The 26703-nt window shown below is 39.0% G+C and overlaps 4 protein-coding genes across 12 annotated transcripts; 2 read left to right on the top strand and 2 right to left on the bottom strand.

Moving 5' to 3' along the window:
* The first annotated feature begins 2319 nt into the window (after nt 1–2319).
* Nucleotides 2320–4962, top strand: LOC130563201 (uncharacterized). Its single transcript, XM_057348632.1, has 7 exons — nt 2320–2735; nt 2841–3511; nt 3582–3627; nt 3736–3827; nt 4188–4298; nt 4396–4675; nt 4759–4962. The coding sequence occupies exons 1-7, from the start codon at nt 2697–2699 to the stop codon at nt 4960–4962; spliced, it is 1443 nt and encodes a 480-aa protein (XP_057204615.1). The 5' UTR covers nt 2320–2696.
* LOC130563200 (uncharacterized) lies at nt 4651–10753 on the bottom strand. 6 transcript variants are annotated; one of them, XM_057348628.1, is made up of 16 exons: nt 10659–10750; nt 9993–10207; nt 9327–9565; nt 8949–9156; nt 8784–8859; nt 8144–8427; nt 8011–8067; nt 7837–7902; nt 7625–7701; nt 7427–7489; nt 7145–7350; nt 6960–7061; nt 6392–6554; nt 5836–5983; nt 5622–5748; nt 4651–5541 (listed from the first exon to the last, which is right to left on the bottom strand). In XM_057348628.1, exons 2-16 carry the CDS (start codon nt 10029–10031, stop codon nt 5408–5410), a joined length of 1989 nt encoding a protein of 662 aa, XP_057204611.1. In that variant the 5' UTR covers nt 10032–10207; nt 10659–10750; the 3' UTR covers nt 4651–5407. The 6 variants fall into 6 exon arrangements, 4 of the variants coding, with proteins under 4 accessions (XP_057204611.1, XP_057204612.1, XP_057204613.1 ...); XM_057348629.1 differs by having other exon boundaries at nt 4651–5538; nt 9993–10751; XM_057348630.1 differs by lacking the exon at nt 8011–8067 and having other exon boundaries at nt 9993–10750.
* A 1450-nt stretch (nt 10754–12203) lies between these two features.
* On the bottom strand, nt 12204–22814 carry LOC130563034 (GTPase IMAP family member 9-like). 4 transcript variants are annotated; one of them, XM_057348435.1, is made up of 4 exons: nt 22726–22798; nt 20519–21072; nt 15228–15309; nt 12204–15135 (listed from the first exon to the last, which is right to left on the bottom strand). In XM_057348435.1, the coding sequence occupies exons 3-4, from the start codon at nt 15234–15236 to the stop codon at nt 14233–14235; spliced, it is 912 nt and encodes a 303-aa protein (XP_057204418.1). In that variant the 5' UTR covers nt 15237–15309; nt 20519–21072; nt 22726–22798; the 3' UTR covers nt 12204–14232. The 4 variants fall into 4 exon arrangements, with proteins under 4 accessions (XP_057204418.1, XP_057204419.1, XP_057204420.1 ...); XM_057348436.1 differs by having other exon boundaries at nt 20741–21072; XM_057348437.1 differs by lacking the exon at nt 20519–21072 and having other exon boundaries at nt 22726–22814.
* Nucleotides 22815–24151: 1337 nt separating this feature from the next.
* Nucleotides 24152–26440, top strand: LOC130562555 (protein C3orf33 homolog). Its single transcript, XM_057347637.1, has 3 exons — nt 24152–24183; nt 24731–24914; nt 25091–26440. The coding sequence occupies exons 1-3, from the start codon at nt 24152–24154 to the stop codon at nt 25358–25360; spliced, it is 486 nt and encodes a 161-aa protein (XP_057203620.1). The 3' UTR covers nt 25361–26440.
* Nucleotides 26441–26703: the final 263 nt, after the last annotated feature.

Raw genomic sequence — 26703 nt, 5'->3', positions numbered from 1 at the left:
TGAAGATTAAGCAGATGTGGCGTTTGGCGTTATATGATGTTCTTGAGAGATTTAGGGTTTAGGGTTAAGGGGATGTTGTGTACCAGTATCAGTCGAGAGTGATGACCACGACAGACAGCAGAACTCATATATTTAACTGCTGAACGTGAACACTATTAGAAGACTGGGCTTTGGTTAGGGTGGTGAACTGATCATTGAGAAAGTGACGACGATGAGCCTCCAGTGCAAGAATGTAAGCACCTGTCATGTGCCCAACCAAACGTTAAGTGCAGAAATTTTGCGTAATGTTTCCGAAGGCCTGATGGTTTTAGGTTTGGGTGGCAGTGCTGCAGTAGCTCAGGGGGGGTCATGGCAACTGTTATTTACTGACTGTCTGCTTCATTTCCCACAATGCAACCTGGCTTTGTTACTCGCACTCAGGGGGCTACAATCGCTCTGTGTCACGGCTGCAGGGCTGCTGTGGCAAAACGATGAAAAATAAAAAAGAGAAACATTTAGATCATTTATTCAGACTGCGGTGGCGTCCTCTGGCAACGCGCCGATGTGATGCTGCCTGTGGTCTGACTCTGACACGTCACATGCATGAAAGTAACACCACATGAAAAACATTTAGTCAATAGAATGTATCATCATCACTCAATCATAGTTTACTGTAAGTACATCCTTTAAAACAAGATTGTGTCAGAAATCCACCTCAATCTTTGAGTTTCACTCAATGCATATAAGAGGGTCACATTCTCACACTGCACACTGAAAACCTGTTTGGCTTGTGCAGCAAAGATTTTACCACTGGGAGGAGCAATGTTACCAGAAATTCTATTCAAATTTATTTCTATGGAACTTTCAAAATTGTACTCATTGTTGCAAAGCAACTTTACACAGAACTTACTTCACTTTTTTACTATAACACACGTGTGCGTTTTTAGCTGGGTCGTGGCTTCCAGGGAACAGCAAAACAAGAACACAAGATAAGCTGAATAAACACACTAAATCACTTGTCAGCATCTGATCAATGCATACAAGTAAATAAATACATTGTTTTGGGTTAATACAACAACAGATTCATATATAAAGAAAGTCTTTTAAAAATTGTTCCGGGTCTTTTATTGCACTAAAACACACCGATGTATAAGGTGTTCAACACCACCTGGTGGACAACTGAATCACAACCATCAATACAAGTCACAGATTTATAACAGTGTAGTTTGTTTACTCGTAGCTTGTGTGAATAAAGGTGTGCACTGGTGGGCGATACTGTAAAATTTAGTATCGATCCGATACCAAGTAAATGCAGGGCCAGTATTGCCGTATTAATGATGAATGCATCATTAATATGCTAAATCTGAATACATTTTCATGACCACTAAAATATTTTGTGATTTGTGCTCTTAATGTGCCTGTAGGCTAATTAATCATGTAGATGTTAAAACACTGGACATAATTTAAACCAAATAAATCTATTTATTTTGTTATTTATTCCTGCAATCGAATTTGCAAACATGAACTTTGCACCAAATTATTGCTGGAAAATAGTAACAATAACAGATTAACAGAACAGAAAAACGATATTTAACAAAATGTCTCGTTATCCCAGTACTACTTCTCTAGCTTTAAAAAAAAAACAAAGTGCACAAAATTATTACTCAAGAACAAAGATTTTAAAACTGCCTTTCCGTTTTTGTTCAGTGTTATGTTTAGACAAAATAATACAACAAATTAACATGTTTCCCTTTCATTACACTTTTTTAAGTGAATTTATAAACAAACTGCACACTATTATTTAAGCACTTTATTTACTTTGTGTCTCAAACAATAAAGTACTTTCAATCTTTGGCTTTTTACCCCCAAAGGCCCACTGCCATACATCGCAGCTCGCAGTGTTTTTATTCACCGATGTGAAAAAAACTCCACACGATGCTCCTCTTCTTTTCGCTGGTATGGCGTTCGCGAGCGCATTATTACAAGGCGAGAGCGCATTCTTGTCATACGAGCGCGCGAATCTCTCCGCTCGCACGCCGATTTCCTTTGCTCGTGCACAAAACTGGACGCGCGCTTTCAACTATACGCTGCTCTCTTATGAATTTTCTCTCCTCTCGCTCAGTGAGCGTGTGCGCACTCAAAATGCGTTCCGTGCGTCCACGAATCCTTCGGTACTCTTGCTCTCGAGAGGTCCTCCTGCGTGTTCCAGGCATTATAGGCTGTCAAAAGTAGTCAACCAATCAGGGATAGGCTTCCACGGCGGGCCAATGAAAATGCGACCTCTTAACTACAGTAGGCCTAATTGTTAAAAATGCTTGATGAAAATATGAAATAAAATCACTGTCAAAAATAAACGTACGTAACTGAAAGAATTTGTGTGTAATATTATTTTACTCGTGCGTAATTTAAAAGAGTGTATGTAATTCAGCTTTTTGTGAGACTTGAATTCCAAAATCGTCGGCCAAGACAATTTACAAGTACGACATTTTGGTTTGTTTGTTAGAGTACAACTTCAGATTCTACGACTATGACATTTTACAGACACAACCACAACTCTTTCACATGCACGAAGTGCAAATTACGAACACGAAGCGCTGTGCGCGAAGAGACTGTCAAAAATACGTCATCAAGGTCACAGGCATTACTATCAGAGGGAAGATTGATCGATTCCATCCACGTAGTGCGCATGCGCCCCCGCTTAAACCACTAGCGCCAAAATGACAGCTCAACAGCCAAGCGCTCACTCATCGTCTCAGGTAAGTTTTTCTTTTAATTCGGACATGATTAACAGTTACTTATTACTAGTAACAGAGAGGATTTTTGCCGAGTAAGTTAATATTAATGAGTTATTTGATTTACAGGGACCGTTGATGACGCACTTGCTAGAACGCCTCAGGTCACGAATTAGTGCAGTTTTAGATGGCCATCAGCTGGACTTAGACTATTTTCAGTATGTTGTCAATCTAGAAGTGTTTATTTTTTCATCAGCCTCCACTATTTGTGATGTGCCTATTTATATTTTGGATACCCTCATGGATCTACAACGAAAAATCCATTCAGCTCTTTCCCAAGAGATGGTCCCAGTTCTTACGAGGGAATGTAGTGGTGGACGAGGTCGACCTAAGTTTATTGTTTCCGAGGAAATGCTGTCCCGGCTCATTGAGATGTCTTTACCAGCTTCTTGTATTGCAAACATTTTAGGAGTGAGCCAGTCAACGCTCTTCCGCCGAATGCGTGACTTGGGTTTATCTGTAAAAACTACGTATAGCACCATGTCTGACAATGAATTGGATAATGCCATTTTGTCCATCAAAAGAAGACTACCAAATGCTGGATATAGGATGGTGAAAGGTTGCCTGCAAGCAGACGGACATAGAGTTCAATGGAACCGTATAAAAAAATCCATGCACAGAGTGGATGCCCCTGGAATTTTGGAAAGGATGACACAGCTGGGGTGCATTGTTAGAAGGTCATATTTTGTGCAAAGTCCATTGTCCTTAGTCCATATTGACACGAATCACAAGCTCATAAGGTATTGTCAGCCTATATAATTTTATGTACCAAAAGTGCAATATTATTTTAAACATGGTTTTACTTTCAAGGTACAACATCATCATATTCGGTGGGATAGATGGGTTCTCACGAAAGGTGAACACGTTTATTTCCAATCCAGTGGGATGCATGTAGATAGATAAACAAAATATAAATATCTATCTATGTTTGAATGTATTGAATATAATCCTTTTTTTTGCATAGATCATGTACTTGGAACCAGCAACAAACAACCGTTCAAACACTGCCCTATCATTCTTTCTGCAGTCTGTGCAAAAGCATGGCTGGCCTTCAAGGTAAGAGAAAATAGTTTTCCTGCTCCTCACTTCCTTGTTTAGTTAAACGTGTAATTCTATTTTCTTAACATAATGGGGTGGATTCCCGGAAAGGGTTTAAGGCTAGTCTCAGATTAACTTGATTGTTAGAGGTGTCTTGTTTGAAAACTACTCGCACTGACATATCTTAAAATATGTCAGTGTGATTGATTTGTCTCAAGATGTACACCAGTTATGTTTTTTGTAAAGTATGTTTTTGAAAACAACTTAAATATTCTAATTTAACTAAGGTCTAGTCCTGGTTTAAAATAATCTCTGTCCGGGAAACCACTCTAAGGCAGTCATGCAGATTTAACTTCTCTCTCCATCCCTCCATTTTAGGGTCCGGGCTGATGAAGGTGTGGAAAATGTGGCAATTGCAGAAACCATGTTTCATGTGAAAGGGACTGGAAGAGGAAGCTTCATTTCTGGGAAAAGCGTACATAACCAAAGGTAATATTAAATGCATATTTATTGTAAATTTTAATGAGTTAGGATGTCACACTATCTGTTTAATTTATTGTTAACTGGAACATTTTGTATTCTCTAGAATCGAACGCCTGTGGCGAGATGTCTGGGTCAGTGTAACTCAGCTGTATTACGAAATACTTCACAGCCTTGAGGAAGATGGCTTGTTGGACTTGTCAGATTCCCTTCATGTGTTCTGTGCACATTATGTGTTCCTCCCACGTCTGGAGCGTGACCTCCACACTTTTTCTGAAGGCTGGGACAATCATCCATTACAGTCTGAAAGTGGGCTCACCCCTTACCAGCTGTGGATAATGGGACACATGCACAACTCATCTGGTGACGATGAAGAGAATTCGCAGGTTTGTTTTTTTCTCTGCATCATGCAAAAACACAATTTGACAATATAACTCAAGCATAAAGTATTTTTTTTATTTCATTTAAGAATTTGCAACTGTTTGGAACAGACTGGGAGACATTCGATTGTGTGACAGATGATGATGTTGGAGTTCAAGTTCCAGAAATTGAGTGCCCACTCACTCCTGCTCTGATGGAAACCGTAAAATCCATGTTTAATCCTCTTGCAACATCTGACTGTTATGGCAGAGATATTTATATATCTTTGGTTCAATATTTTGAAAGTCTTTAAATACACAAACAGCTGTGTGAGATCATTTTAAATGTTCATTTAACAAACATTGTGTACATGTTAACAACTGTGACTGTAATGAATGTAAGTCATTTGTAATTGAACATTCTAAAAATGAATTGAATTTGAATTGTTTTATTAACATGAAGATACTACTGTCAAATGCTGCTTTTGTGCCAATAAACATTTTACAAATTAAATTTGTAAATGAAATGTCACAACACTCAATATTTTGTATCGATTCATTAACATGAAAAATCTCTTGTCACATACTGTCTAAGAAACATTGACTCAAAGAGAAGCTGAACATTGATTTCAATATCAAAGACATTTTAAACATTATCAAATGACTCGCCATATTTTATAGCCATTCCCATAACACTTTTAAACTCATTCAGTGTTTTCGGGTGAGCTGTGGGAAATGTAATTGTGCGAGTACATGCGCTTACAGTTGGAAAACACATAGTATGAAGTGTGTCACAGTGATGTTGAAGTCCTTCTGGTCGCTGGGAAGAATAGGCTTATGTCTCTGGCCAGTCATCCATTGCATAACTTTACCAGCAGTCATTTGTTCACCTTCTTAAAAAAAGAGAAAAAATTTGTGGAATGAAAACAAGACTAACAGAACTAAGTATTTTGTGCTATTATAATATACATACCACAATCTTCAATTTCCTGTAGGAAGTCCTGGAGAAAGTTCATTACATTGATTTCTTTGCTGTATTTCACGGAACCTTTCTCACTGAAGACGGGGTGGGAATTTTCCAGAATGAAGGCTGCATCCACCTTAAATAAGAGATTGTGTTAGCATTTCTGCATGTCACACTTAACATGCCCCTTTATAGAAATACCCTAAGAACAAAAATGGCTTACCCGGTCATCTTTTTCCCCTGGTACAAACAGTGGTAGACATAGGTCTGGATGCATTCCCATGACCTTCTGGAGATCATAGAGCTGTAGGCCTTTTCGAAGCTGCTCTAGCATTGGAACAACTCTCATAGTGGAATGTAGAACAATGGCCCTAGAAGGAATATTTGTGGTTGTCCATTAAAAAATAACTCCATTAATTTAGTAGAAAACTAACTAAAAATAAATGTATGATTGAATTTAACTCCATTTTGATGTACTATCCATGTGATAAACTTTTTCATACGAATACATAGTTGAAGTTAAAGGTACACCGTTTCTGTACTTTTTAGAGAATATAAAGTATAGTGCACCTGATGATGTTGCTTTTCATGTCAACAGACACCTTTCCAGTGTATCCACAGCCTACAATCTCATCAGTAAGCTCACTCATGTCATCTGTTGAGTGACATGAGTTAACCTGAATACAGAACTAGAATACAGTGTTATTGGCATCCCTTATTTACTTTTAGAGAGCTAAACATTACTATACATAACTTGCATATTTCTGGTAATAATTCACCTTGTCAATAAGCAGTGAAAATTCCAAATCTGTGACATCACTGGTAGACACCCGTATACTGTCATGATCTCCAGAGCAAAGATATTGGAAGCACCACTCGCGCAAAAACACAGGTGGTGGTCCACCTTGTGCCAGACTGACTGCCATGATTTCTCCTGCACTCCTAATACCACAGTGGATGAAACAAAACCTTAAAGGGATAGTTCACCCAAAAATGAATATTCTGTCATCATTTACTCACCCTCAGATTGTTACAAACCTGTATACATTTCTTTGTTCAGCTAAACACAAAGGAAGATATTCTGAAGAATGTTGGCAACCAAACAGATCTCAGCCCCATTGACTCCCATAGTATTTATTTTCCCTACTATGGCAGAAAATGGGGGATGATATCTGTTTGGTTACTGACATTCTTCCAAATATCGTTCTGTGTTCAGCAGAACAAATAAATATATACAGGTTTGGAACAACCTGAGGGTGAGTATGGAATTTTAATTTTGGGGTGAACTATCCATTTAAATCAGTCTAAAATGTTTATTAATGTGTAAACTGAGCAAAGCTTGCATACCTGAGTAGTTACGATCCAAGCTGTTGAGACAATAGACAGGATTTTTCCCTCTTTTATCTACACCACTGATAAACAGTCTCGTTTCAATGACTGCAATCATTTCTAGACAACAAAGACAATTTAAATTATACAAAGTGTCTGTTTTTAAAAATAAAACATTTCATAATAAGCAAAGTTAGCTGTACCTGTTAGGAACTCCTTGCTAAGAGCACCAGAGTCAACACCTGCTTCGCCAAAAAAGGTAACCTTCAGTCTGCATTTTGGAGAAGTTTTCTTTTGACGCTGCCACTGCTGCATGCCTCTTTTAAAGATGTCACTCCGAGAAACGCAGATGGGAAAGGTGTTGGTTTGATCAACTTTACTGCTTATCCAATTTAAAATCTCCCCAGAACTTCAAAATAGAAATAAACAAACCTGAAACATGAAGTGTATCAGCAAAGCAAGACAGTTTAATATAACATTTTTACCTTTGAAGTGTATTCATTGGCTCAGTTAAGTTGATCATATCAGTTTCATGATATTCTGCTGTTCTGCACAAAGACAAAAATAAAAAGTAAATGCTTTAACTTGACAGTTTATTATTTCAAGTTGCAGGATAGGAAACATTTAAATTATTAATATTAGATAAAACAATAAGTAAGACTAAAATCCTTTTAGTAATTTACCGTAATCCACAGTGGGCTGCGTGTATCTCAATAACATCACTATTAAATATGTCCTTGCACAGTGGACACTCTGCAGTCTGATGTGACATTCAAATACAGAGTTAAATTATATACATAATATAATTCATAGTTCCTAAACAATGGTATAATTGTTTAGGAACTTATCCAATAAAGTGAAAATTCATATTAAAGATATAAATAGATCTTCTCACCTTCTCTGTCCAGACTTCATTTATATATGAATCACAACTTTCAAATTCTGGTGATTTTTCCAATTCCTGCAACCAGAAAAATCACATCAAAATTGTGTTTTGTTTTCATGGCTATGAAATATAAACAAAAGATCAGTATGTGCCAAATAATTGGAGCAAAAAGAAAATAAACACCTCTTTCAAAGTGTCAACATAACTTGAATTGTCTTCTTGTGGGGTCTTCTCCATTGACTGAAATTAAATTGAATCTCATCCACCTTATGTTTTCAGAGCTCATTTGTGACTACAATAAACACCTTAGACTTACATCATCACTTGAGGTACACAGATCCACCCATTTCATCTCACAGCTCTTTATATGCATTGGAAGGCACTGAAGAGGAACCATTTGGCTGCACATTGTACACTGGGCTTTGGGCATTTTCTCGAATTCTTTTGCATCAGGTGGTAATGGAGTTGTGTCGATTTGCTCTTGCAGTGGAACTATATACATTGTGCACTTCCCATTGCTGCTCACTGCTTTTAACTGCTGTCCATTATATCCATCTGGGTCAGGAGGGATGACGATCAATTTCCGCTGCCCACCTCCACCTCCAATTCAAAATATATAACGGAATATATAAATAAACAATCCACCAGAAAACTTCAACAGATAAAATCCATCCAATATCTTTAAACATCTATGACTTCAATTCACATGAGTATTATTAAAGGGATACTTCACCCAAAAATAAAAATTCTGTCATTAGATTAGTCCAAACCTGTATAAATTTCTTGAACACACAGGAAGAATTTTTTGGAAATATCGTCCGGTGTGTTTAGCAAAACAGATACATTTATACAGGTTTGGAACAATCTATGGGTGAGTAAATGACAGAATTTTCATTTTAGGGTTAAGTATCCCTTTAAGAGGAAGAGAGATAAAAAATCAAAACAATCTTACACACCAGAGCACTTGTGCAGTAACCATCCTCCACAGATATTTGCCAGTTTTGGATAGGCATTAACAAGCACCTCTGACAGCTTAATTATCAAAGGCAGAGTAAAACAGAGTAAGGAAATGCACCAATACACCAATTAAAAAAAAAGAAAAATAGCATTATCCATCCTACCTCTGAATGAGTGATGTTTTCTGTTATAGTTAATGATCTTCTCCCAAGTCCTGCAAGTGTAAGTTCTAGTTCTGACTCTCCTTTGGGTGTTCTTTCATATTGTTGGTCAAGTAGGAAAAAAACCATTAACAAGCTTTTCTCTGGGCGTTTATATGGTCCAAAACGTTTTTTACCCCTTACTTCCTTTCGGAAAAATCCCGGGAATGACCTAAACATATTTTTTAATCAGTTTAGAACATTTTAAACCAAAGAACACACAAACACACACACTTTTACTGTGCAAACTGTATTCTTCCAGTACAAACTGTATTCTATCAGTATGTTAAACACATAGACAAAAACAGTTTTTTAAAACAACAATTACAGTCAATCTCACACCTAGCCATTTCTTGCTGTACTGAGTGCCCATGATGGCAGTTTGACTTGGACCTTCTTTCTTGTTGTGCTGACTGTCCACTGAAACTTGACTGGTCCCCCTCTTTCTGTTGTCCAACACCAAGCTCTGCTGAATTAGGCCTGCCCTGTCTGAGTGGCCTCACGTTCCCTGGCGAACTTAAGGTGTCGGTCAACATCGACACTAGATTCTGTGCTGTGCTTAAGATGTCACCTAATGGTGCCTGATGAACAATTAAATTTGATTTTAACACTTAAATGAAGTGAACACTTGTATTATATGAATTTCAGTGCATGTACACCAAGCTGTTAGTAGGTCAACACTTAAAATTGGTAATTATTTTATGCATTTCATCTCGCTATAGGCTGCAGTGAAGACCTCCTAAACCAGTGTTAATCAGTTAGCTCGCGAGAGCAACTTTCCTACCCTAATAAAACGTGATTAAGCTTGTTTGTGTGTGTTTTATTAGGGTCGGGGGCTAAACTTGGCACGAAAGGGTTATCTCTCGCGCCAATAGTGAGTAACACTGTCCTTAACTGTTGTATTTGAGCAGCTATACATGTAACCGAATCTGTCTCTATAATATCACTCCTCTCTGTTACTAGTAATAAGTAACTGTTAATCATGTCCGAATTAAACGAAAAACTTACCTGAGACGATGAGTGAGCGCTTGGCTGTTGAGCTGTCATTTTGGCGCTAGTGGTTTAAGCGGGGACGCATGCGCACTACGTGGATGGAATCGATCAATCTTCCCTCTGATAGTAATGCCTGTGACCTTGATGACGTATTTTTGACAGTCTCTTCGCGCACAGCGCTGCGTGTTCGTAATTCGCACTTCGTGCATGTGAAAGAGTTGTGGTTGTGTCTGTAAAATGTCATAGTCGTAGAATCTTAAGTTGTACTCTAACAAACAAACCAAAATGTCGTACTTGTAAATTGTCTTGGCCGACGATTTTGGAATCAAGTCTCACAAAAAGCTGAATTACATACACTTTTTTAAATTACGCACGAGTAAAATAATATTACACACAAATTCTTTCAGTTACGTACGTTTATTTTTGACAGTGATTTTATTTCATAAAACATGGGCTATACACAGACAAGACTAAAGACTAAACAAGACTATGGAGTTATTCTGCGGACTATATTAAAAAGTAATTGCACACTGCATTTGCAAATGCGTTTTCTATTTGTCGTGTCAAAATTGTGACATAATTCAAACGCAAATGCAAACCGTTTTCATTTGCATTTACGCGAACGTACAATGTCTGCCAAATTTCAAAAGGAAAAGCAAAGTCTATTTGCAAATGAATTACCTGTGTCTTACGAGTTACGACCCTGCCAAATTTAAATCGCAATAGCAATTCCCCATATGCCATTTCACTTCCTCTGGCGTCGCGTATTAAGCCTGCCAAAACTCAAATGAAATCGCAAATGCCTTTGCATTTGCTTTTCCTCTGACTTGTACAGAAACCTGTCAATCAATGGCGGGGGTGGGCTTATTCAACGGGGCGTGTTTGTATCGGGAAGTGACATCATTCACCGTCGCAGTGGTGGCAGTCAGTCCAACACCAAGGTGACACCGTCAGGGCGACACCGGTTGTGGCTGAAAGGGATTCAGCTACAGCTAAAAGCCAAAATAACAACAATGGAACAAATGAGGATCAGATGCAAGTTTCATATAGAGAAAATCTTTACAATGAATCACAATTGCGGTATTTAACAAGTATAATTTAAAGAAGTTCAATGGGCTCGATAAACGGATGAACACAAACAGTGGTCTGGTGATCTCAATGAGGTACCAATAAAAGTCATATTGAAGCCGTGTGAATTCATCATAATTACATTCATTTCTCAGGTTGGTGCATCACCTGATGGGCTCATTTACAGCACATGTTGTTGAAAAGGCTGTTCGGAAATTAAATTTTAAATACAGCAACAACTCCATCCAGTAATTTGTAGATGACAGCTACTTCTGTGTCCAGCAAACTCACTAAAACACTGGAGCACAAGTTTGTCTTTGTCTCACTATGTTATGATACACAAATAAAGAGATGTAGAATTCACGTACTTTTGTAATTTATTATTAACTTGTTATATGCATAATGAACAACAATGATAATGCAGGATGCTGTTTATTCATACAAAGTGAACATGTTTTGTTATGGTTTACAACACGTATTAATCATGATGCAAAATACGGTCACAGTGTTGTCAAGAAATGTCATGTCCTCGGAGTACTGTGAAAACGAATATCATAAACAAACATGTTTAGAGGAATGTTGCAGAAGGTGATGATTATTCATCCTGCACTGAAGTTTCACATGCTAAGTGATGCCGCTCTGAGCCCAGAGTTCCAGCGCGAGTTATTTCCAAACAAAAAAACTGAAAACTGCACTGTTTACAACGCCGATTGTGAGTGCAGTTGTAACTTCACTCCTAATGTGTTTATCTGTAGCACATGTACTGTATGTATCTACTTAAGTTCCAGTCCACGGTGAATGACGTCACTTCCCGATACAAACACACCCCGTTGAATAAGCCCACCCCCGCCATTGATTGACAGGTTTCTGTACAAGTCGGAGGAAACGCAAATGCAAAGGAATTTGCGATTTCATTTGAGTTTTGGCAGGCTTAATACGCGACGCCAGAGGAAGTGAAATGGCATATGGGGAATTGCTATTGCGATTTAAAATTGGCAGGGTCGTAACTCGTAAGACACATGTAATTCATTTGCAAATAGACTTTGCTTTTCCTTCTGAAATTTGGCAGACATCGTACGTTCGCGCAAACGGTTTGCAATTGCGTTTGAATTGTCACAATTTTGACACGAACAAATAGAAAACGCATTTGCAAATGCAGTTTGCAATTCCTTTTTAATATAGTCCGCAGAATCATTACATACAAGACACACCTGTGAACAATGAGACAATTAGGGCAGGGCTACTCAAAAGACTACAAATACCATGGACAATGACTACAACTAAAACTTCAATATAAAAGACATGACAGACCCACAGATAACCATATGTGTATATAGTGAAAACAGAGTTTAAAACCATGCTTACTACTTCACTAAAAGAGTTTGTACATATGCATGATTTAAAGTGTCTGTACAGTGCACACTTACTTACGCCAAGTTTATTTTTTTGCAGCGCAATTTGCACTAGGTGTGAATACCAATAGGCTAGATGTTTAAATTGCAGTAAGTTCAGTTCTGACACTTACATGATGGTCGCATGAATACGATTCCCTCTTATATAACAAAAGCTCGTGTTAATATTGTGATTTTAATTCATGGCACCTTTAAGTGAAAATAGCAGCATTTCCTAGTGATGCTATTTACACTAAACGAAAATAGCTGTATTTTCTTTGGATTGGTAGGCCCTACTTATTGCTGATACTAATTGCACCTCAGTATTGTTGTGCATTAAACAGTATCCAATAATAACAGAGTGTAAATCATTATATTCTTAAAAAAATATTAAAAGGATGGTAATTGAGATAATAAAGCCCTACACCTTTCCCTAAACCTAAACTTTATGAATAAAACTTATTTTCAAGTTTTAAATTAATTTTATTGAAAACAAATGCCTTCATGATCTGATAAGATATGTGATGGAAAAAGGTAAAAGAGCGAGGTCAACAAAAGGTGGATTTGAACCCAGATATCCAGTGTCAAAGCCATATCTACTGCACACTTTACACCTTGCACACTAGAGTCGCTTGTTGGTTCTTAACACTTGTTAAGATAACTGGTGGGCAAAATTAGTGTAAATAGTTTCTACCAACAAGTCGGGCTATTTGTACTCTGTGTAAATAGACACTCCAATTTTTTAATGATTGAACAAGCAATTTTAATTACTTTTCATCCAGTGCAAAAGTCAAGAAGGCACATTTGCTGTTATAACAAAGTTAGGGGAATAACTGAATTTCCTGAATACCTGAATAGATTATTTTTTTGTTTCAATTTCCTAGCTATTGACAGTTGGAATCTTCTCATTAGTTTACAAAAAGTCCTACTGAAACAGTTTAAATCATGCATCAGAAGATTTAATTTGCTATAAACATCCAAGCCAGGCACAATTGACAATTAACCTAAGATAAAAAGTCATGAACATTAAAAAAAACTCTTAGAAAACACAACAACAGTATAGAAAACAAGCAATTTACATAAAGAAGGTGGTGGTAAAAGCACATTTAGGGGCAGTTTCCCGGACAGGGATTAGTTTAAGCCAGGACTAGGCCTTAGTTACATTAGGATATTAAAGTCGTTTTTAAAACATATTAACATACCAAAAACTGGTAGTGGTGTGCATCATATATTTTAAGATAGGTCATTGTAAGTTGTTGTCGATCAAGACACCTCTAACATCTAAATTAGTCTGGGACTAGACTTAAGCACTGCCCGGGAAACCGCCCCAAAATGTTTTAATAATGTGGATGCTGGGTGCAAGCAGACATCACACTACAATGTGCAAATACATAAGACATTTACAAATACATTGTAGTTTGTTTCCAGTATTTACAAACACTAAGATATTCACAAAACACCTAGCCAAGTGTTGTAGTACATATGTGTGTGTGTGCATACAGTATATGTCCCTATTTAACCATATTTTAGGAACAAATTTGCATGCAGAAATTAGTTAAACCACACAAAATCATATCTGGGGGATGCCCTAATTTATAAAACTGTATACAATAAAGTTTTAAATTGCAAAGAAATGAAAGTTCTGTTCCGTTATGGCTTAGGTTATACAATTTAACAGGGTATATAAAAACAATAGAATTCTATACGTGCCCATTTAGATCATTTAGAAAACTTTTGTGTTTAAGCATGCATAAAGCTGCTCTCAAAAACCACATAGGATGTCAGTGTTTTCAGCATTAAAATTTTACCAAGATTTTGAAAATTAACATAATAAAAAAAGCTACCACCACTACACAGACAAGGAACATTAGCCAGTAAAAGATTTCCCTTCGATTGAACAGCAGTTTTTCATCGTTCTCCTGTTTATGCAATATCTTGGTTCTTGCCTGCTCTTCATATTCTCTCCTCACACGTATTTCTGACTCTTCTCTGACTCTCTCTAATGCCAATTGATGTTCTCTTTCTTTCCTCTCCTCCTCTATTTTCTTAGCCTCCTCAGCTCTCTTCTCTTCCTCCTTTCTTCTCCTCTCAGTCTCCTGCATCATTTCTAGTGTGTAGCAGGAGTTTTTGTTCTCAGACAGCAGTCTGTCGATTTTCTCCATGAGTTTAGTCACCTGCCGTCTGTTTGATCTATCTTTATTGTTCATTCCACAAAACCCCCCTCGACAGCGATTAATAAAACCAGACAACTGATTATGTCCTCTGATCAATGCTTCTAGGTGTCCACTTTCTGCATGAGTGAAGAGGACTAGAGTGTATTTGAGAGCTTCTGCACCAAACATTTGTTCAAACTGACTCAGAACCTTCATCTCCTGATCAGTGAACGTGTATAAGGGCAGAATAAGCAGGATGATGTGAGCTCCTGGTTTACAAAAAGCTCTCTTCAGCTCAGAGTCTGACTCAAAGTCAGTGTGAGTGGAGAATCTGAAGTCTGGAGTATCGATCACTGTCAATCTCCTGTTATTAACAGCTCCAGTGTAAGTTTGACAGGTTCTGGTCACTGGTGAAGATCTTGTTTTTGACTGAAACACAATTTCATTAAAGATGGTGTTTCCTGTGGCACTTTTTCCTGATCCGGATTTACCGACCAACAGCACCCGAAGATCTTCATCATCTTGCTCTCCCATCAACAATGTGTTCTGAAACATGTGAGGAAAACCACAGATTGCCAATTGAAAACCCCTTCAAATAGATGTTATGTCTATCACAATTAAGATGAAAAGATTCTTACCTGATTCATTTCAGGGTCTTTTGGCACGTCACTCAAGGACTTTTCCAGCAATCACACCAAGAATATTTATTCATAAAATGGTCTACATTTAAAAATAAAACAATGACATATTTACTCACCACCAGACACACTGAAGTTGCACAAAATGCTCAAAAGGAAATTATTTAAAGTCAAGTTGAAAAAAAAATGCTAGAATCTGGTAATACTGAATCACTTTTCTTGCTGTGACAAACAAACATTCTGGAAAGAAACTACTTTATAATAATATAGACCATTTCATTGGACGTGCACGCCTGGACTGCGGTTAACTTCCGGTCTGTATTTGTTTATTGCTCTGGCTAGTGTCTAATAATATAACTATAACTATTTATATTTTATTTTATTTATGTTAATATTAATTCAGATTAATGTTTTATTTTATAATAATTGTATTAAATAAATGATTTGTTTAATTTTGTTGTATGTTAATTTTATTAAATAAACAATTTGTTGAATGGGTCCTGTAGTTTTGTCGCATTTAAAGAAACCATATGGCACATCTCACAGTTGAGCTTAGTATCGCAGTCTAGATTCAAAACATTGGAGAGGCAAGTTTAGCCAAGTAACACTTCTTCTCTGTTTCTTTTCCTTTTTATCAGAATTAATATGCAGGGACTCTATTCTTTGCGGATATGTACCAGAAGTGTAAGTATATCTGGGTTCCCAAAACAATTCAGTTACTACCTTTACATGTGCAACAATAATGTAACTATTTTCAGTAATCACAGTAAGGACTTAAATGCGGTAATGCGGTACAGTAAAGATAAGTAAGAGATAAGTAAACCTATTCACTCATGTTTACATGCAATTTTCATTTTTCTGATTATTTGCTAAGCCGTGTGGTTATTTTTATCACAATTTACAAATTATGAAATCAGATGCAACTGGTCACATGTCTAATTACATCAAATGCAAAAGAAATGGAATATTATCTGACACCATACTGTAGCAAAACAGCTGCAGAATTGCAGATACTGCACCACTTTCTTTGCACAAAGCATCAGGAAAAGTAATAAGTAATTAAACAACCTGATCATAAAAGACACTATTTTGGCTATATGGGCAGACAACTCAGTCATCAGCCTTGCTTTGTTTAATGATCTCTCCAAGACCACATCGGACATCCCCTTTGCTTTCAAAGCACCAGGTTTCCCTTAGACACTTGCCGATCAACCATGGTAACTGCCAAAGGCATCTGTGCTCTGAACTTGAAGTGGAATGGACGGAGTTTAACCCACTACTTCCTGGCTCTTCGAGATCCCCCACACAATGTCTACATTGGGGCAGACATCTTGATCCGCCTCCAAGCCCATGTGGACACTTTCAATGAGGTAGTGTGGGCCCCAATGACGTCACAACAACCCCTTGAGATCCCTGTCAACCACAAAAACCTTCGATCAGTCCAAACCATACCAGAAGTATGCACTCTTGTAAATAAACCAGAGACTGTAGTACCTGCTTACACCAAAGGGGTCGCTGTTCGGCTCAACGAGCGATGTGGCCAGACCCTCAACCACACACTAGCCTTCTTCCAACCTTCGGTGGAGTGTGTGGAGCTCGGCCTCACTCTGGAAGCCACACCCCTTACTGAGGTGCCATCCCATGCAGTGTACATCCTGTTCAACAACTGCACAGCTAGAGACATCAAGATCCCTAAGGCATACCGCCTCGCATGGCTGATAAGCCAGGACTTCCATGATTTTGACCTCACCTTGCCAATCATAGGTCCCATTCCGCCATCACTAATTCCCAAGGGAAGCTTGGACGACACAGTCTTCACAGCACCGTTTGGGATAATCGCCATCACCTCGGTCATGCCAGTGGCAAAAGAACACGTGTGCAGGACGGAACTAACCCGAAAACCACCTTTCAATATGCACAGTGTGTAACCAACCCACCACCGAAGCTGCTACCCCTGAAACTGTCAACAAGTTGGGTGATGCAGCAATGGAGGAACCCAATCCCAGACTCAATCCCAGCGATGTCTACCAAGCCCACTACGCAAACTCATTCCCAAAGGCTGACTGGATCAATGAACAATGGACACGAAGAACCCTGAATCAGGCCAAGGCCGACATCGAACACATGCTCACGCAGCTGCAAAAGATGACTGTCACCCAAGCAGACTTAAGTGGACAAAAGGGACATCGTAAACGGTTCCTAGGAGCCCTCCTAGGGGCCGCCGCGGCAGTTGGGACGCTGTTCAACATAGGGGTCACCAGTGTCAATGCTGTAAGTTTAGCCACTGTGAGACGACAAGTGAATGAAATCAAAGCCGAGATTCCCCAGCTAAGGGAACAACTGTCAACCCAGGGCCAAACATTGCAAACAATCGGCAAATCACTGAAAGGCACAATGGTGATCCTCAATACTCACAGCGTTATGTTGAACAAAACCATTACTTCTGTGAAGGACATGTTTTCATTGTTAAGGACGGACTTTACCCAAGCCCAACTGGTCACCACCTTGATGTCGGACCTGCTATGTGAAGTCAGCACATCTATGGACAGCCTAGCCATGGGAAGAATCCTGCCATACCTTGTACCCCTGAACCTCGTTCAAAGTTTGCTGACCTCTGGTACTACGGGTCCCACGAGTCTTGTTCAGACCCATCTCGCTTACTCTCTGGGTAGTGCTATCCTTCTACATACCGCCCCTAAACAGGGCGAATTGGCCTTTCTTCCGAACCTACCTATAATTGAGCCTAACAACATCTACAGACTCAAGGACATTGTCAATGTCAGGTTCTGGCAAGGTAACACCCACATCCGAATCCACACTCCAGACAAGGTCGCCTACCACGACAGCAATGAACAGCTGTATTTGGCCCCAAATCTGCGTATGTGCACCTTGACCAAAGACATTCATTACCAGTGCCCTAGCAAACCCTTCCTTCAGGACAACACGGATGGAATCTGCAGATTACAACCCATGAGCAGTAACGCCCGCTGCCCCGCTGAGGCTAAACCCCATGATGAGGTCAACTACATGAACGCAGAGATTATAGGAGATCGGTGGCTAGTCAACACGCCAGCACGCATAGCCACCCTGACCTACGATCAACACGACACTGCCACCCGCACCACTCTGCCCAACCAAAACCTGTGGTTGCCAAAGTTCCCAAAGATGCCATCCTCCATATAGATGACCTGGCCCTATACCATCTCCCCAGCGAAGGGTACCACACTGAGATGGCAGCAGGGGACAAATGGAACACTCTCTCGGCTCCAAAGTTCTGAGGGGAGAGGGAAGATTAACCATCGCTCCCAAATGGTTATTTCACCTCAACCCCAGCAGGACAGTTTATAATTCTCAACCCTAACTTCAAAGGGACTGCATGTGGAGAACGAAGCCCTCTCCCATGTTGAGAAGACAGCAGATGGCCTGGATAACACCAGAGGACCTTCCAATACACAACACACCTTGGAAGGGTATTTTCTAAAAGAAGCCACAGTAAACTGTCCAAACTGTATATATATGTTCCTCTTGCATGCTATTCCTATAACTAGTTTACCTGTAACCTTATACATTTTCAGGTTGTTCTATATCTTGTGTGTATTCAATTTATAGAGTTAATGGCTGACTGATGAATTCTTGTGTGCCCTAATGTAACTTCATGTACTCGCATGTTTAGTACCGAAATCAGTCTCTTTAAGTTTCCTGCACAATGATGTATAGAATGTGAACCCCTTGTGCATCATGTTTTTTTATAATAACTTCAGTTTATAAATTCAATTTGGCATCCTGCCATAAACATTCAAATAAGGCGTGGAGAAAGAGACAAAGAAGAATTTCCCGCTCACCGATGGCTGCTATACATTGGCCTGTTGACCCGCTGAGGGCATGGCGTGTATGAGCTTAAGACCAGAATCCTTTGACTCATTCTTTGCTCAGCTCGGCAGTTCAACTCCCCTGGGACCTGTCTCATCTCTTTGAGATTGACTTTCCGGCAATTTACTTCGGCAAACTTCGTTGAACACTCCGATCTCTGGAAGAACTCAGCGAATTTCCTCACGGCGATCCAGCCACACTCTCTCTCGCTCAATGCGCACCGGAGTTCTCATTGGCTCAACAGTCAAAGCAAGTGTAACTATTCACCAACGCGCCTAAGTTAGCCCCTTAACTTATTAAGGTGAATTTCGTGAGAGAACAGATGTTTTGTGCAGGAGTAATTTAATATTGCCATTCTTTATACTGTCTTTTTCATACTTTCCTCTTTTAATGTACGAATATTTCAACGTGTATGTTTTTGTTAGTTATATGTTACGTTTATGTTTTTAGTGCACCGTAGTTTTTAGATAATAAACGTTCACCTGTATTCACATGTTTGATTCTGTGTAACTGCTCACAAGCAAGTCCGGCTCTCAAGTAGTACCGTGCGAAGAGGGTTACTATCCGAGGCCTGGATACTGTCCCTCTTAAGAGTTAGAATACAACTCCAACGATCATTCACTGGACGAATGTATTAGAGGGGGCGTTATTGTGGATTCTGCTGCATTGGGTAAATGCTACTGAATACACACAGTTGATAGCATTCAACTGTGCGTATTCGCCCTTTGAGTTAAAACTGATAATTTCCCTGAGATGCACTACAGTACTCTCCACATCACCCGGACTTTCAGTGCACTTCAATTCACACAAGCCTTTGGACTCATTAGTCAGTATTGCATTCACCTGTGTCATGTTATTTGTTGCACTTCTGCCTATTTTAACCCATTCATTTTAGTCACTCATTGCTAAGTCTTGTTTGTTGTCAACTGCATTTCTGAGCTTTTTTTACCCTTGTTGGATTACCGTGTTTTGACCCTGGATTGTTCTTTGTTTTCTGTGAATCTCTGCTGCCTGCCCTGGCCTGACCATTGCCTGCCATCTCACCTGTGTATGCCATCTGTCTGTCCTGATTTTTGCCTGTTATGTGGATTATGTTTATTAAAGCTGCATGTAGATCCTCAACCCCTCTGTGTCTCGGAGCAGTTCGTGACAGAAGAGTTTGCCATAATGGATCTAGCAGCCGAACCTGACCATGGAAAGATGTCAGCAGGTACAGGTGGAAACCCCTTGAATAGACTGTTCACAATTTTTCAACATGGTCGCAGCATCAAGGAATATACAAATGCCTGGCGATGAGGTTATGATTAAGGAATGTTTTTGCAGTGGCCTTGATCAGGAAATAAGTTTTAGATTACCTGATTAATTTACCAAATTGGACTCTAGCCCAGTTCACTGACTTTGTTACAGTTTTTGTGGCTCACCCTTTACAGTTGGAAAGCCTGAGGAGGACCGTTGGGGTCAGGCTCCGCTGGCCAAGGAACTGGGCCAGTCATGGAGGCCTGCATGCCCCACACTGAGGGTTACAAGACCTGTGTTCGTGGTGGCCTCCAGCCAAGATCCTGTTCACAAGATGACCGCCAAGCCTGAGTCTCCAGCCAAGATGGCCGCCAAGCCAGCATCTCCAGTCGTTATGGCCCCCTTACCTGAGCCCGCTCGCAAGATGGCCGCCAGGCCAGTGCCCGCTGGTCCTGGAGGCATCTGTTCCTGAGGTCCTGTCAGCTATGCTGGTTGTGGTTGGAGCCTTGTGGTGTGTCTGGGCTGTGTATTGCTCTTCCGCTCTAGAGGCTGCTGACAAGATGAACGCCCTGGACTCTTCCGTGCCAAGTGCCTCAGCTAAGATGGCTGCTCTGACTTCTCCTGCCACATCCAGGCTTTCAGCTCTCCCTGCACCTCCATGTCGTCCAGCCCTGCCTGTGCCTCCTTGTCGTCCAGCCCTCCCTGCCACGCCCAGACCTCCAGCCCTCCCTGCCACGCCCTGTTTACGAAACAGGGATCCAGACTAATAAAAAAACTTTCCGAAACAAGTTGGAGTGCTGGTGGAGTATATCAAGCACAGAAATACTACATCATACGTTCAACTCGTTTTTTGACAAGTTGACCATGTTAAGCATGAGAAGCCTGCATGTTTAACATTGTAAATAAGTAAGAATGCATTAAACACCATTGCATCCCCCCTTTAAGTTTGCAACTAATCCGGTTAATAGGGGATTGTGATGCATTGGGAAAAACACTGTTCCTGAATTAATATGTGATGCAACTTGTCCCGTATTTTTTGTCAATAAACTGTTGGTAAGAATGTTTTCTTACCAGTAGCCTGCATAATCTTGCACACCGCGTCTTGTTGATACAGACACAGCTGTGCTTTGGCGTTTAGTTTGTACTGAATCAGCTGCAGCCTTACATTAGCGAGAGAAGGCAAAGCCAATCATAAAGTGACATGGGTTAGTGAGGCGGGTCTCAAGAAAGCAAAGCCAATCCTACCCGGGACTCATTGCAGATAACGAAACTTAACCATTTGTCTACCACAATCTGCGCCAATTTTACAGAACGTGGTTGTAAAAGATTTTTTATTTCAAAAAATGATTCCTGGATATATAAATGTAGATTAAAATAAGTATTAAGTAAAAAACACAAGACACAGACGGACATCAGAGGTTATATATGTGTAGATTAATTGTTTGGTCGAAATTATTGGTAGGAACAATTTAGTGTTCTCTGGATATTGGTAGGGACAACGAATACAACCTACCCAAACCGATGCCCTTGCATGAGCGTCACAAGCACAAAATTTGAGCGGGTCCTCCCCCAGAAAAAAATTAAGTGTAAAAATGACATCACTTTGCCAGCAGATTTAGTGGTGAGTAAGGAGGGTGATAAGTAGTTGTGATGCTACATATCAATGCAAGTTCGAATCCGCCTTTTGCCGAACTCACTTTTCTATATTTTGAGTAATTGATCGTTAATTTACATTAACAAGATTGTTAAGAAAAAAGTGTATTTCAAAATCAAAAGAGTGTTTGTCATCTTTCTCTGTTTGCGTTCATTTTTATTGGCACAAAAAGAATCACATGTTTTAAAAAAAACTTAAATGCACGGTTTATATTTGTTCTTAAATTATTAAAAAATCTAATGGGGAAATGTATAATTTTTCCTCTTTCATATAGTTTGTAGACGGTCCCTAATCGCTAGAAGTGTCACTAGTTGATCGTTATTTATCCTTTGCAACGCGCATAAAGCAGATTTAAACAAATAAACAGCCATCTGTGTCGAGTTTTACGTTTAATATTTTACAAAGAAGCCAATTTTATTAAGCTGTACTAGCTCATATTACCTCTCTGTTGACGTGTAGGCTATATTTCTCGCGGCTATATATCTGTCTAAAATCCAACGACAAAATAAGCCGAACCAAACTTTATATCGGTGATTATCAATCTCCTAACATGTTGTTCTGTTGTAAAATAGAATCCACTGTCAACTGTCGCGGCTGGTTAGGACAAAAACTCAGATTAGCCTGGAAAAGATGTTTTACCGAATGCCGCCTCGCGCCGCGTAGTTATGCTACACAGTTATGCCACACATTAAGATAAAGATCATGATTTGAAATGTTTATTATAAACGTGATACTTACAGCAGGCAGAGGAAGTAAATGCCTTCTGTCAGAAGTTATAGCTTTAACAAGATGTCTGACTCAAAATAGTTTTACTTTCGGTTTTAGAAGGGTCCTGTAACATTACCCGCTATTTAGACCCGCCCAGTAGATATCAGAATCTGAATCCACCACATAGTTAACAACGCAATTGTGCAAATCGCATTTGTAGTGGAAACGTAATTTCGTCGCCTTAGAATTATATGGTTCTATCTCCTTTCTGACTAGTTTCGAGATATTGAGCTTTTTTTGTATTTCAAATAGCAAAAATTATATGAGGAACAAATCTCTTTCATACACGCAAAAGACAAAGACCCTAAATGTATTCTAAATGTACAATATCAACATTTTCTGAAATTTGTAAATGGGGATTTTTGGAACAGGTCAAATGCAGATAGAACCTTATTCTGAAAAATCATTTTCGATTTAGAATTATAAGGTTCTATCTGCAAAACATTAATTAAAGAAATACATTTTCAAGCAACACAAACAATTTGCTTTTCATTTTTGTTAAAACATGAAATTAGTGTATAGTAATGTGTTGACAAAAAAAGTTACGTTTACATGGTTTTTATGACATTTATTTCATATTTTAGAACATAACTTTTTAAAGACCGTGCTAAATGTTTTATATCTAGTGCAGATGTTCATTTTAGTTAGGTATATGGTGGGTAATTCAACACATTACTGCAGGAACCATAACTTTCCGTTGGTTTAGACAGAAAGCAACTACTGTAAACTGACTTTGTCACAGAAGGTGGGACAGGTAAAATTACGGCTGAAATAACATGATAATCTTTATTGTTGTAATTAAGACTGTTGACATTGTTGACTATTTGGCCTATATTGTAAAATGTAAGGCATTTTACATGAGGGTTCATGTAAACAAAGGAATTGAATACAGAAAGAATACACAGTGTTTTGAAATGGTTTGTCGGCTGCACTGGACGGAGTGTATGTGAATATTCGCGAGTTTCTTGTTCAAACGACAAGTGGTTGCTCTCCAAATAACCGTAGGTGTCTTCTGTAAGGTGTCGTTTCAGCACCTAATGAAGTTTTCATCTGATAAATGATAATACAAATAAGGCTTTAAAACAACATCAGGGTCCCAAAGACAGTCAGAGGAAAATAGTAAAGTGTGTAGATGAACTCTAAACAGATTGTTTGCTAAGAAATGTACATAAAATTTACTACCTAACTTATGATATCTCTATTCACCTTAATTGAGTAATTCATTTTTGTTTTGTTTTGTAGAGTTGTAAGGGAGGAGTAGACTTTTTTGTTATTTTTTATTAATTCAGAGGCTGCCTGTTATGTGCCCAGGTTATTTCCAAATTCCAAATTCATGATTGTTCTTTCGTTTAGATTTTTAAGTCAGTTGGTGCATGCTGTTTGTATGTAACTATACATGGTTTGTGTGGAGGCATTGCCTCCTCTTACGTGAATTTTCTTTATTAATTTCACTGCTGTCATGGGGACCACTTTGTTAATCTGAACAGCTGCTCCCAGTTATGACTAAATTTTTACAAATCCTTTCCTCTTAGAAACAAAAAGCAGATATTTTTATAACTGTGTTCTTCCAACTGCTATTTTTAATGCTACTATTTTGCCTCATAGTTACAGTGACTTTGAACTTGGATTAAAGCCCATTCACTTATTCGTTATTGAACATAAATTATATCTATTTCCTGTTGTCCTATTGTTACACCCTATTCTTTATTAACACACATAGTTGAGGGAAGCAGCCAGTGTAATTTTATTATGGACTAGCTATGCTTTCAAAATGAATTTAGAAGTGTTCTAATGTGCTTTTTTAACACTTTGATGGTCACAGATCAAGTCCCTGAAGTTTGACCTGAACCTGAACCTGAACATGGCTCACTGCTTTATGCTAATTCCTTAAACTAGGGAAATTTAACTTGGGTTTAGGGTTAATGTTTGACAAAAACACTGAAATACACATCTTGTTGATCTAGTAATTTTGAAGCTCACTCACCCTGATTTCACCAGGCCAGTGCGTGACCCTCCTGGATGTGCGTCTGGCTGGGGTGGAGCTGACATCAGAAGGACAGAACTGGATCAGTCAGCAGCTGAAACCTGCTGAGACGGTGTGGCTCCGACTGATCGCTCGACAGAACGAGACCCTCCACTGCCTAGTATCAGTTAACAGGGTAAGGGAGATGTACACCAGATTAGCACAAGGGTCAAATGCCACCATGAAAATTGTTAACTTGACAGACGAGAGGCTTTCACACCTAAAGTCAAAAGAAACCAAACGTTTTCTTATCAATCATACTGGTATTAAAATAATAGATGCTAAACTTTATCACATTGTTTCTTTTTCTAGGGCTCGTTCTTCAACACTTGTGTGAATGAGGAGCTTTTAAAGGATGGTTTGGCCCGGACTTCTCCCCTTATTGGTCTGGACCCTCAGTCACGCATCTACTGGAGACTTTATAAGCGCTTGTTGAGGGCTGAGAGCAGAGCAGAGAAAAAAGGAAAAGGCCTGTGGAAGGAAGAGAGCCGTTGGGAGAGAGCTACTAATGTCTTGAGGAACAATACACTGCTCGTGTCAATTAAGAAACTCTTGAAATGGACATTTGGGGTTATAATATAGTAAACTATACAATTTGCAAAAGAATAAGGGTGGTTTTAGATAATGCAGAGTTGTTTTGCATGTGTTTTTGAGTAACTTTTTTATATGCGTTCTATTTGTGATGTATTGTTGATGTCAATGCATGACTTAAAGTGATAGTTCACCCAAAAATGAAAATTTTCATCATTTACTCACACTCAAGTTGTTCCAAACCTGTATAAATTTTGTTTTTCTGCTGAACACAAATATATTTGGAAGATTGCTTGTAACCAAACAGTTCTGGGGCACCATATAGTAGTCAATAGTGCCCCAGAACTGTTTGGTTTTCCACATTCTTCAAAATATCTTCTTTTGTGTTTAACAGAACAACGGAATCTATACAGGCTTGAAACAACTTGAGTAAATGATGACAGAATTTTCATTTTTGGGTGAACTATTCCTTTACTACCTTAATAAAAATGTAAAACTTGAATTAGAGAGAAAAGCACAAATTAACTTTCACTTCTTTAAATATTCGTCCATTTGTTTCTTAGCGTGGTGCTTTTCAATGGTATAACCTAATAATGTATCTCTTCACACATGTATTTACTCAACACAAAAACATTTTAACACTGTCCCTGATGTTGACTGTGTGATAATCACATTATCATGCTGCCGTACACCTGTATCGTCGGAGCCCACGTCTTAGTTTTGACAACCGGAAAGCCTTTGTACTCTTGCCTCCTCCTCCCATAAATCCATATCCCACAGACCTCTCAGTTTTCGCTTACCCTGGGGAGGTGGGGGAGTGCTTTCTCAAGATGACACGCAGTGGGGGTCTTCCCATTCCCCCATTGAGACAATGAGGAGGGGGGAACCCCATCACTATAGAAACATCACACTCTGGAGACAAAGTGCATCAAAGGGGGTACCATCGCAGGGTCCTAAAGGCCTTAGACTTTGGGACGGGAGAATGAGGCTCAAGAGGGAAAAAGGAGTAAAACATGGAGTGGGAGTTTATGAAGCTCTAGATAGTGATAGAAACAGTGGAAGGTCATGTATTGTGAAAATAAATTTTTCATGTTTAAATGAGAAAATATTTTTTGTTTAAATAAAAATGAGACAAACATTATTTTTAGTGACTGTATTAGTATATACAGTATATATTACTATATTATATACGGTTGTATGTACTAAATACAAAAACTTGTGTCTTAACAGTACTGCAAGGGGTCATTTTGAGTTTAACTAGGATGCTGGAATCAAGTGGCCAAGACCATAAGGAAATTAACTAAAGAAAAGCAAACAAACAACATATAGAGATAATGTTAGAATAAGGCTTGTTAGTCTGGGGCCTAATCGACATTCAATGACCCTCCCAATGG

The sequence above is a fragment of the Triplophysa rosa genome, linkage group LG12 (genome assembly GCF_024868665.1).
Source record: "Triplophysa rosa linkage group LG12, Trosa_1v2, whole genome shotgun sequence".
Lineage (NCBI taxonomy): Eukaryota > Metazoa > Chordata > Actinopteri > Cypriniformes > Nemacheilidae > Triplophysa > Triplophysa rosa.
Note: the sequence above shows the minus strand (reverse complement) of the source record. Positions and strands in the feature narration are given on the sequence as shown.